Genomic DNA, 12494 nt, shown 5'->3' with positions numbered 1-12494 from the left:
CTATCTCACTTCCTTCCGCAATTTTTTCTTTCGTTTTTTTTCATTATTGATGCTTGCTCTTAATAAAATCTGTTGATTATCTTCATACTCGTTCACAACTATTTTATCAAACAACCCATTTATTTTACCGATACTTTTCTAAATCCTTAAATGCCATATTTCCGCGATCTGATTTAATAAAACGTTAATACACATGTACACAAAGTATTTTCTAAAGATATTGCTACATGTATATATCAAAAAGTCAGAAATTTATATTATTTCAACATAAAATTCAAAAATAATTTTGCGGCATTTAACAGCAGCTCTTAACTACAAACTATGTACAAAATGCCTCAAACATTTTCATTGACCTGCCTTATACTTTTTTATGTGACAAAATTAATCAAATCGATTAAAATGCTTTAATTCCATTTAAATGTAGCTCAATCATTATACGTACCGAAGAAGAAAATGATGTTTCTATTTCAAAAGGATAAGGATAATTCATTAATCAGCTGTTAATGTTGGAGCATTTCTTTCGTTAAATTTTCACTGCAGTACGGGATCTTCATCATGAGAAGCTACTACGAAATCAAATTATCTCATTTGAAAAGAAAGACACGTTCATATTTGCAAAAATTACTAAAATGTAATCGATAAGCTACTTTAAAATTACACGAGTTTTGATGCATTGTTTACATCGGCGTGACGTCATAAATCCACAAAATCAAGAACGATAAGCCGGGAAGAGTTTTTTCAGGTGCTCAGTTTTCACGGTTATTTCTCAGTAATGCAAAGGCAAAAAAATCTTACATCACGTATTTTAACATTTGTTTATACCAAGCTTTATATTTATGGAAGAAAATCATGGTGTTACATGTAAAAATCGTTTCATATGACCTTTAAACGTGAATTGACTATTTTAGAGTTTTGGGGCCTGATTTAATTCTACATCATTATTAATATTATAGTCTGTCATCATTATTAATATTATAGTCTGTCCCAAGATATTTATGCAGAACATTTGGACGATTTTTAATAAAAATACACATACCGGTGAAAGAAGTGCAATTGAAATAGTTGAAAGGGATATTTTCCAAGATATTTTCATTAACATATCATCATCTTTCACTCGTAAAGTTCACAGGAACGAAAACAGATTCCTTACGGAGATTTATAATGGGGAATGTTTACATCTTTTCTCCATTCGGAATACACTCGGAATGCATCGCGCAATTTTTCAACGTTATCATCCGAGCTTGCTGCAATACAAACTCTCCGTAGACATCACATTTTTTAGCATTGTATTGAAACCTGATGAGCTAACAGGGGCGTTTTGACTGAGAAATCTTGGAAATTTTTCATACTTTTGAATGAACATCGTTTGAACCCTGAGGTATTTATAAATATCAAGCATTTAAGCAAAATATGAATCCAGGATATCTTTGGACAGAGTATATCAATATTAGCTTATATATTTTTTGAATATATTGATTTTAGATTATATTAATCAGCTCATGAATGAAGTTATGAATATACAAGCAAGGGGGTCTTATTCTACAGTTCATTCGAAAAAGTGAGTTATTTACACAGAAGTAAACTGTAAAGAATTTATAATATAAAACTTTGATTTTAACTGTACTATTCCCACAATCACTTAGATAAAACGACAAAGATAAGGAAAAATCTATGTTATACAAATTAGAAAATTACTGTTTGTGATATCATCTCCAGAACCAAGCCCTCGTCATACAAAATCTATACTATTATATTAAAATAATAGACTTGAATTTTTTGGGCTTTAATACCGAGAAATCGGAAGAGTACTGTCTTTTGGTTTATATATTTTAAACATCATTGGTACTTGAAGATTACCAAGTTGTTTCTATTTTTTCTCATCAAGCTTCGCTAATTAATAATGAACGAAAATTCCTTTTTTTTAAAAATCCGGAAATTATCTGGATTGTTTTGGATTTTACAATCCAAATCACGGAGGCTCTTGAGTTTATGTTTTCACAATATCACATCTGCATGCATTAACTCAGAGACGATAATACAACAATACAGGGCTTTTCGAGTTTACAATATCACATCTGCATGCATTAACTCAGAGACGATAATACAACAATACAGGGCTTTTCGAGTTATAGATATACCACGCCACCCCCCCCCCCCCACACACACATAGAAAGTCTTAATTAATGCTTTTCGACACATTTTGGACAAATACTTTGATAATCTATTTTTACTTTTACTTTTACTAGTTTTACACAAAGGATCAAGTATAGTTCTCTCAAAAATATTTCTTACCAAAACACAAGCAATTATAACTTTTGAAGTCATGGTACTAGAACGGAACACATCCCCCTCCACCCAACACAACTCAATTTAAGTGTTATGTATAAGACTTCTCCTGTGTTAATTTGTTTAAAATATGCATAACATTAGATATCAAACAGACAATGCGGCGCATCTTATTAAATAACTTACTTGAAAAAAAATTCCGATGGGGTTCGGTATTTTTGTACCACTCAAATTACAAATTTTTCTATTAAATCAATTTAATAATTATTTATGGTCCATTAATATACACATTGCAACATGTTGCGGGGTTCAAAATTCTATACTATTACGGATGCGTATTTACTATAAACAAAACACATACAGGTTTGTTAATAGAAATATGTCTTTTCTACTTCTTCCAGGTAATAATTGTTCAAAGGTTTTAAAATAACTAAAATTATTGTTTTGCAAGTATATATTTTACGTTTTCTTTCTTTGATTTTATTCCAGGAAATGCTACAGTGTAAATTTATTTTGTAAGTGAGGCCCCGTGAAGGGTTTTTTTGACATATATATGCATGTTCATGTTAACATAAACTGAAATTGGTACTCCAATTAGTGTTTATCGAGAAAGGGATGAGGTGTTCCGTTTAAAAAGTCCATTTTACCTCGTACTCCATTATGACTGTAGTCGGGCGAATTTTTTTTAGTTTTCAGCACCTGCCACTGACAATCAAAAAACGTGTGATACAAGTAAACGATATAAGATTAATCAGGTTTAAACGACCCGTCAATTTCTAGAAGCTCATAAATGTGTAAATACATTAATTAGGTATTTGAAAGGGATTTTTAAGTACTTCAACTCTCATAATCAACGTTATTTTCTAACGATACAACGGGTAAATCTGAAGTAAAACATCAAATGAATGTTTTTTCCAGTTTGGCTGTCTATTTAATTTGATTGATTTGAACATATTTTTATTGTACAAGAATACAGTTGGAATTGGGCACAAGTTTCATAACTTAGACTGCTCTCTTTTTAATGAAATAAATAATGAAAATCTGTATAAAATTGTATTTAATACAGTGTACTAAAAGTTATTGAAGGGCGTATATATTTTCACATGGAATGCACTTTGTGTAATGATTTATAATGGCACCTAGGGAAAAGAATAATAAGTATGATTAAACTGTCCTAGATTCACATTAATCCATCAAATTATTCACCGGTCAAAAATCGCAATTTGTTGAGGCACTCTTACACCAAACACAGCAGCCATCAAGGAATAAACCAAGCGTAATAAGCATGTTGATAGATAAAATACTTTTGAATCTTGACCAAACCTCCCACAGAAAGCACTTAATAAGTCACCAATGTTCACCTTTCATTTACATATTTAGGTTCGTTTCCGAGTTCTAACACAAAATATGGCGTACTGTCTAATTTCTCCACAGAAAAATAGTCGTTTGTATAAACATTTGTTGAAAGAGTCATTTCTCTCTGACTCCTTCTTTCACTGTCAGCTTTGGGTTCCTCGTGTCCTTCTAATTGCGGTTTGTGGCTTCTGTTTTGAATGTCCGTTTCATATCTGCCACTCTCCTCTTGGCCGTGTTCGTCATGAAGAGCAAGAACCCCATTCACAGGGCTATTGTCTTGATCCTGGGCATCCAAGACGTCATTAATTTCCTGATACTCCGTTCCGTTCGCCATGACAACACCATGTCCAATGATGGAAGACTGGTTGGCTTGCTTTAAAACATATATATATCAAGACTTAAATTTCATGCTTTGACACTTCATAATTCGATTTTTAGTTCTCTTTAACTTAGTCACACCCAATGCCATTCCAATTAGCATAAGCTATAATTTTCACAGTATTAAAAAAACCATGTGCATTATTATTTTCAATGTTGATAAATAAATAGTTCTTACTATTGACTGATCCACCAGGGAAAATTCATATGTTTCCCCGTAGTAAGCTTCCCGTTTCTTTCTGCACCGGTAACAGACCAGGAGCAAAATGAAGCCTAGCACTACCCCCGAGATCACCAGCGGTATAGCCACTGACAAAAAGCCAACGCTTTGTTGACTGTCCCCGTGTTTGGTCGGATCTAACCTCACTGTACCTGTAAATATATCAAAATCGTAATAAGATATGGGTGGTTTTTTTTTAAATTGATCTTTAAATTTTGGAATATTGGGTTTCAGCTATGCATGTAAATTGCCAGGCTAAAACAAACTTTAGCCCCCCCCCCCCCCCAAAAAAAAAATAAGAATAAAAATAAAAATGAAAAAAACCTTATCAAAAACAATAAAAACTTATTTATTATATTCTTTTTATTTAGGACTTCCTGCGTTATCAGCATAATCTTAGTTTATAGGAAAGGAATGCTCGTGACTATGCTGTATATGTATATACATGTATCGCAAGAGTCAGAACTTAGGTCGTGTAACCTATAGCCCAGCATATAAATGTAACAATATGTCGAGCTATGCTTTCTTTATAATTTTGGCTTAAAGTTAAAAAAATTTAGACATAAAAATTTACTTTTATGTTTAATGTACATATTATCAATACATGGATGGCTATTCACATGAATTTTTAAATTTAATCTATAATAGTTCAATATTTTCCCTCAGATCTAGAACAAGAGGCCCATGGGCCACATCGCTCACCTGAACAGCAGTTCCTTGTAACATTACATTTCGTAGCATATGCTTTTTCTATTTTAAACATTGAACCCCTTTCTGGGGACCCAGTTATGGTCCGAGGTTTATGGTTGGCTTGAACAACATAAATAGTAACATAGGAATGAAAATGTGAAGCACTGCGGTGGGACCGCACGTACACAACCTGAAAAACTGAACATAGCAGAGTTCCACTTCAAGAGGAATAACTCTCAGACTGTACAGAACACAAGAAAGATAACTCTTGGTTCCACTACATTAGAGTTTACACAATTTGAGGATCCTTGCATAGTAATCTCACAAACTGTAGCATTATAGTTCTCGAGAAAAACTTTTTAAAAACATTTTCAATATATCTTTCTATGTTAAACTTTGAACCCCTCTTGGGGCCACAGTATTAGTCCAGTGCTAAAGTTTTAATTATTTGGAATCTACATTATTTAAGGATGCTTGCCTAGTTATCTCACAAGCTGAAGCATTATAGTTCCCTAGAAAAAGATTTTTCAACATTTTCCCTCTATATTTCTATGCTAAACTTTGAACACCTCTTGGGGCCCCAGTATTAGATTGAGATCACGGCTTTTATAATTTCGAATCTACACTATTTGAGGGTGCTGACGTAGTTATCTGACAAATTGATGCATTGTAGTTCTCGAAAAGAAGATTTTTAAACATTTTCCATATATACCGGTACTTCTACATTTAACTTTAAACCCATCTTGGATCTCTAGTATTAGTCCAGGGGTCACTATTTTAAAACTGTCGAACCTTCATTATCCAAGGTTGTATGCATGATAGTAATCTCACAAATTGAAGCATTGTAGTTCTCGAGAAGAAGATTTTTTAACATGTTACCTTTATATTTCTTTAATAAATTTTGACCCCATCTTGGGGCCCCAGTATTGGTCCGGGGGTCACGATTTTACCAATTAGGAATCTACATAAGCGAAGGATGCATGCATAGAAATTCCACAAACTAAAACATTGTAGTTCTTGAGAAGAAAATTTTTAAACTTTTCCTTTATGTTTTTTAAAATGTTTAAATTTTGAACCCCTCTTGGTGCCCATCAATTGTCCGGGAGTTACAATTTTTTGAATCTACATTATTTAAGGATGTACATGTATGCATAGTAATATCCCAAACAGTTGCACTATAGTTCTTGAGAAGAAGATTTTAAAACATTTTCCTACATATGTTAAAATCTAAACCCCTACTGGGGCCCCACTTTTTGTTCGGGGGTCACGATTTTTACAATCTTCACTATGTATACAACCTTTTGTGTATGTATTGGCATTTTTGGTGAAGTGGTTCTTGAGAAGAAAATTTTTAAACATTTTTCATATGTAGTTCTATGTTAAACTTTGAACCCCGCCTGGGGCCCCAGTCTTGGTCCGAGGGTCACGATTTCTACAATTTAGAATCTTCATTATACATACAAGCTTTTGTGTAAATATTGGCATTTCTGGTGCAGTGGTTCTTGAGAAGAAGATTTTTTAACATTTTCCTATGTATTTCTATGTTAAACTTTGAACCCCGCCTGGGGCCCCATTTTGGTCCGAGGGTCACCGTTTTTACAATTTAGAATCTTCACTATACATACAAGTTGTTGTGTAAATATTGGCATTTCTGGTGCAGTGGTTCTTGAGAAAAACATTTTTTAAACATTTTCCATATGTTATTCTATGTTAAACTTTGAACCCCGCCTGGGGCCCCAGTTTTGGTCCGAGGGTCACCATTTTTACAATTTAGAATCTTCACTATATATAAAAGCTTTTGTGTAAATATTAGCATTTCTGGTGCAGTGGTTCTTGAGAAGAAGATTTTTTAAACATTTTCCTATGTATTTCTATGTTAAACTTTGAACCCCGCCTGGGGCCCCAGTTTTGGTCCGAGGGTCACGATTTTTACAATTTAGAATCTTCACTATATATACAAGCTTTTGTGTAAATATTGGCATTTCTGGTGCCGTGGTTCTTGAGAAGAATTTTTTTAGAGACATGCACCCTAAACTTACTGTTTCGCAATTATCTCCCTTTTGAAAATGGCTGTGCCCTTTATTTTAACAATTTATAACCCCCTTTTCATAAGGATGCTTTGTACCAAATTTGGTTAAATTTGGCCCGGTGGTTTTTGAGAAGAAGTTGAAAATGTGAAAAGTTTACAGACGGACGGACAGACAGACAGACGGACGGACGGACGGACGGACGGACGGACGACGGACAACGGGTGATCAGAAAAGCTCACTTGAACCTTCGGTTCAGGTGAGCTAAAAATTAAGAAGCAGAAATTATAAAATGCTGAGTGAAATATGAAACAAAAAGAGAAAGAGTTTGCTTCAAATACAAAGGATTGTTTGAGAAAAGATAACCTGGGAAGAAAACATTTTACTCTTTTTTAAATGGAAAATAAAGTAAGGTAGAAATTCGCAAGTAATATGATGATATGAAGTTCACAGATTACAAACAAAATATATTGTAATCTTTGTCCCTTAATTTTTTCCTGTTTATTATGTTTATGTATATTAATCTAATAGCTAAACTCAACGTAGTGCACATATCAAGTTACCTAACTCTTTTTTGAAATATTTTTAAACAGCAGAATTGATAATAAAAATCAATGTTAAGAGCAATATAAAAAAAACCAACATTAATTTGTGAACAGTACATTATGAAAAAAGCAATTATCTGAAATGTCATACAAACCACTAACTTATTCTGTAATGTAATAGTTGACCTGTTCATACATGTGCGTTTGTTATGCTGAATCTTTAACAGGAAGTTAAGTTTACAATGAGGGTTTGATGATAATGTCCCGACATGATGCCATATTGGGAGGACTTCAATCATGTTTACCAAAAAAATCGCATCATTGTAAGTACTATATTGATTTGGTAATTTTGATAATAAACTAAATCTGTAAACAAAGAAAACAAAGCTTGAAGGGATGGATAGTATAACATTTTGTTCTTAAGAATATCCTTTAAAAATAGGGTAGGGTTAACGAAACTTATAAGTACTTGATTAAAAATGGAAGAAATGTTTAACACATGTAATGTTAAGAAGTGTATTATCGAATTTTAATCAACAGTCATCACAATCTGTCTTTTGAGGATGGGGAAGGGATGGGGGTTTTGGTACTACATGCACTACATGTATGTAGATGTGGGCAATTTATCAATCAATTGAATTTGTATATGCCACACTTACAATATTGCATGAGTAAAAGCCTACATTGAATCACTAATCGCAAAGTATGATTGGGTTTCTTCTAATTGGTGTGTTGGAATCAAATTTTATACTTTACAGCTTTCGATTTCTTTGTAACATTTATTTTTTTTAGAATTCACATGTATAATTTCGTTACATGTACAAGTAGATGTGCATAAATCAGTTAAGTAGAACTTTTTGAGAACAGCGCACAATGAAGAGGTATTGAATCGATATGCCCTGCTTGGTTGGTTATAAAAAAAAAACCTCACGTAATTAGGGTCATAAAAGTAACTTACTTGTGTAGTTGACAGAGATGTCATTTGAAGTACCATTGCCAGGCATTTCCGAGCTTAATACCACTTCCCTGTTTTGTAGATTTGGCACTAAAACAGAGTCAGAGAAGAAATCACTCGAATTGAATTCAATACTGACAAGGACATTAAATTTTTTTATTTGTATATCAATCACAGTATACTTCAGAATAATATACTACTTTTTCCTCATATTTATATTGTTCACACCGAGGATACTGTTCACAGTATACATACACTCTTACATTACACAATGCTTTAAACTACTACAAAACGCATATTGCAACACGAGGACACAATAAACCCAACATATTACGTAACATGTCTGCCTTTCTTTTCTGCTAATACTAAGAGTACTATATTTTTTTATGTTCCTTGTATGAAAAGGTGAAACGATGGATGAGAAATAATGTAGTCATTTAGTTAAATCAACATCGTAAAAAATGATCAGTTTTCCACCTACCGTTCAAAGGCTGCGAGAGCCCTGAAGCTTTGTAGTCAACACCGGATTTCTCAATCTCAGGGCTACCAAGTCTTTGGAAAGAATAATCTCGTATGTCCATCTTTTGAATTACGTTTAAGTGTGAGGTTTTTAAAGAAACAAAAACAAAACATGTTTTTTTTGTACAGTCCTTGGGTATTATTTCTGTAGCTGATTCATAATACACTAGTCGGCCCTTTCCGGTTTGACTGTGCTTTCGTTGTTCACTTCCTGTTCAGACATATCTACCGAGAATATACTTAAGAGGGTTCATTGTCATGAACAGTGCAGACAGTGTTAAAGTGGCGTTCTTACGCTCTTCATGAATATAATTTACTTGAAGTTTAGACAAACTTTAGTCTTTGTTTGTGATAGTATACTAGAATGTTTGTATGTATTTGGAAATCGATAAGAAAGATCAAACAAATACCTAGAAAAACGTCAACAATAACAAAAAACTCGACTTTAAAAAAGTTTATTGTTACTTAAATAGGACACCAAACATAAATTGTTTGATTATAAGTCTTGTTTTACATTCCGATGACTTCTGTATAAGGCAGGTAAACAAAATTGAACTCTATAAGAGCATTTTCATACAGATGGTTACTTAAATTGAAATTTTAGTCGTAGGATCACAAGTATTAGATAGACCATGGTTGGAAAAAACACCCGAACACAATTCAGTAACTTGGAAAAAAAACAAAGATACAAAATAACGAGCAAAGACAAAACAAACAAGAAAAAAAACTAATATGTTGAGGTCTATTTGTAAATTTGATATCAGAAAACTTCCGGGAACTCACTGATGACGTATACGGTTGACAAAGGCGTACATTGTGGTGTGTGATCGTCAGATGATTTTGATGACACAGATAATCTATTTATAGTTTGGGTGTGTAGTACCAACTTGTCATAAGGGTTCTCACTTCCGTTTTCTTCACTATTTATTCTGTTTCCATAGTTTCGTTTTAGACGACTATACTCGGGTTGGCTTTTACAATCACTCGATGTGTTGTCTACTACGAAGTTATCTTTTGCAACACCTAGGTTTGCATCGTCAAGAACAATTGTAGAGTACAGAGTTGCGTCATCTTCATCCCAAAGACCAGGCTGGTCTTCAGGCTCATTTGGCTGTTTTCTGGCAGACCCAAGCTATGAAATATCATAAGATTGATCAATTGATTTCCGTTGGTAATATATAAAGATTCAAAAGCAATAAATAACCTGCAAAACACATTTCGTGCATTTGTCAAATATAAAAACTGTTTAAGTATGATATCAAGTATAATGTGTATTGCTTGTTTTGTTAAAATAGAAAATACATTTTAAGTGTAAATGAGAATATATCTTTAAATTTTGTCAAATTAAATTTTTCAAGTATAATTAGAGACGTAAGAAGGCTGGTAAACAAATTCCTATAGATTTAAAATTTAGTTCACTAGCAATTAACTTTTAAGTAGTGAAGAAGAATTCCATAAATTATAGCTTTTAAATTTGAATACTTTCAGATATCTTTATACCGAGCTCTTCTACTTAAAAAGATCAATGAAGTCCTAAGCTCTATTAAGATAGCAAGTACAAATAAAAAAATGTCTTAAAGTCTTGTACAATTACAATCCAACTGTATTATGATGAAAGTGCTAAATACCTTAAAAACGTTGCTTGTAATTGAATATATGTCTTTCTTAAATAAAATGACAGTCAGCACAATCGATGCTACTATAAGTCCAGCTAGAATAAGAGATAAAACCAGAATCAAAATTCGGGAGGAATCCTCTTCTGGTGCCTCTGCCAGTGTTAAATCTACAAGAAACAAGATTTATTCTAAACTCCACGAAATCAAAGTACTATTACTTAAATAACACAGGATGAAAATCCGTCACCCATTTATCAGTGGTGTTTAAAAAATAGCTTAGAACTGACTGAATGACATACTAGTACCTTTGCAAATCAGCAACCTTTCTAGACCTTTTAAGTAACAGTTATTTGACTGAATGGGACATGTTCATCTTGTGTAACAAGTACAAACGGCTTGGTAATAGTCCATTATTTTCAGTCTTAAAAAGTGGGAAAAGATAGTATTCATTTATATTTGTTATATGTCTCATTTGGTTTCTATGATTTATCCTATTTCGATATCAATATCAAATTAATTTACCAGTCATATTGGACAGAGATATATTGCCAGTATCTATAGATATATTTCCAACATTCCATTGATTCATCATGTAGTTTCTCAATAAACTTTGTACCATAAAATCTACAAAAAGATGATTTATATAATTATATAATTCGTAACATCCCATAATAAACTTTAGTTTGAAAGATTATAGGAAAAATTGGGAATGTTTTTCATACAAAATAATATCAATAACATCTTTAATTAAACAAAAAATTGAAGTTTAAATTGATTTTGTTAACACTTAACAATAAAAAAGAGTTGTTATGTTTCAACAAAGGCATTGAGAATAAAACGATTTTGAAAAAAAAAATTAATATTTTTGGATTTGACCAAAAAAAAATATTCTGTTGAATCATTTTTATTCTTCCTTAAAAATAAAGAGCACAAAGTCTTAAACATGTATAGAATAAATATATATTTAAAAAGAAATTGAAATACTCACTATGTAGAGGGGAGGATAGCCCTTGACTGACATGATCAATACCGCTTTGATTAAGGCGATGCCCCGGAGACATGACCCCTAGTGACTGACCCACTATGTCCCTCATGTTTGTAGCTGTCCGGACCGTCCAAACTCTAGGCCGAGTATATATGAATTGTTTAAATTCATTTCAGAAGAGGGACACTTTTGTGGTACTATATATTAAATTCTTGCCGTGAGTAAAGGATCAGGAATGCCAACCTCGCCCGGTTAACAATGATGAGTATGGTTTGATATATCTACACACGTGAACACGTTTCTATATTTTCGTTATTCTTTTTTTTTATTTCGTTGCATGTTAAATTTGGATTTCTTTTGTTTTTTGTTGTTTTTTTTTTTTGCAGTTAAACATACACCATAAGATTATAATGATTTATTACATACTTCGTAATAAATACAGTTTTTTTGCATATGAGATACAGATGACATTACAAAACTCGTATCTGCCCCCGGGGCTGATACAGGTTATCAGCCCTAGGGCTAATACGGATCCGTATCACACCTTTTGCGGAACACCTTTGCCTTTTTTTCGTTGCGGTTTTTATGAAAAAATAAAACGTTTGTTAAAGTCAACATGTTGATGCTGTTGAAAACTTCAAATGCTAGTAAACGTTTTGGAGCAGTTAATTTTAAAAGCTGAGGAAATCCCAGTTCTGTAGCTACATGTTTGGTAAAACAATAAGAACCCATATTTTTATTTAATACATGCACTTTTTTCAAGTTGATGTTTTTTTTTTTATTTTATTACTAAGTATGTAATAAATATAATAATAGATACCGTTTTTCCATATCACAGCCAGTATCAGCCCTCGACCAATATCATCCCTCGGGCCTTCGCCCCTCGGGCTGCTATCAGAGTCTCGGGCTGATACTGG

General features: G+C 32.8%; 2 protein-coding genes across 3 annotated transcripts in view; one reads left to right on the top strand and one right to left on the bottom strand.

The window, feature by feature from the left end:
• Positions 1–12494, top strand: part of LOC105345323 (4-hydroxybenzoate polyprenyltransferase, mitochondrial) — a 281500-nt gene that overhangs the window by 176777 nt on the left and 92229 nt on the right. The gene's annotated exons all lie outside the window — the stretch shown is intronic.
• On the bottom strand, positions 3326–11795 carry LOC105318885 (uncharacterized). 2 transcript variants are annotated; one of them, XR_010713006.1, is made up of 7 exons: positions 11581–11795; positions 11115–11216; positions 10605–10759; positions 8939–10108; positions 8461–8547; positions 4199–4392; positions 3326–4015 (listed from the first exon to the last, which is right to left on the bottom strand). XR_010713006.1 is itself a non-coding variant. In XM_066081703.1 (4 exons), exons 1-4 carry the CDS (start codon positions 9036–9038, stop codon positions 3644–3646), a joined length of 753 nt encoding a protein of 250 aa, XP_065937775.1. In that variant the 5' UTR covers positions 9039–9180; the 3' UTR covers positions 3326–3643. The 2 variants fall into 2 exon arrangements, 1 of the variants encoding a protein (XP_065937775.1); XM_066081703.1 differs by lacking the exons at positions 10605–10759; positions 11115–11216; positions 11581–11795 and having other exon boundaries at positions 8939–9180.

The sequence above is a fragment of the Magallana gigas genome, chromosome 4 (genome assembly GCF_963853765.1).
Source record: "Magallana gigas chromosome 4, xbMagGiga1.1, whole genome shotgun sequence".
NCBI classification, from domain to species: Eukaryota; Metazoa; Mollusca; class Bivalvia; order Ostreida; family Ostreidae; genus Magallana; species Magallana gigas.
Note: the sequence above shows the minus strand (reverse complement) of the source record. Positions and strands in the feature narration are given on the sequence as shown.

What these genes read in the sequence shown, in the direction of transcription:
- LOC105318885 (XM_066081703.1), bottom strand. Translation starts at nt 9,038, where the DNA reads ATGGACATACGAGATTATTCTTTCCAAAGACTTGGTAGCCCTGAGATT. An exon ending in CATCTCTGTCAACTACACAA is followed by an intron (nt 4,393 to 8,460) that starts GTAAGTTACTTT and finishes ATATATTTACAG; the next exon opens with GTACAGTGAGGTTAGATCCG. An exon ending in CCCTGGTGGATCAGTCAATA is followed by an intron (nt 4,016 to 4,198) that starts GTAAGAACTATT and finishes TATGTTTTAAAG; the next exon opens with CAAGCCAACCAGTCTTCCAT.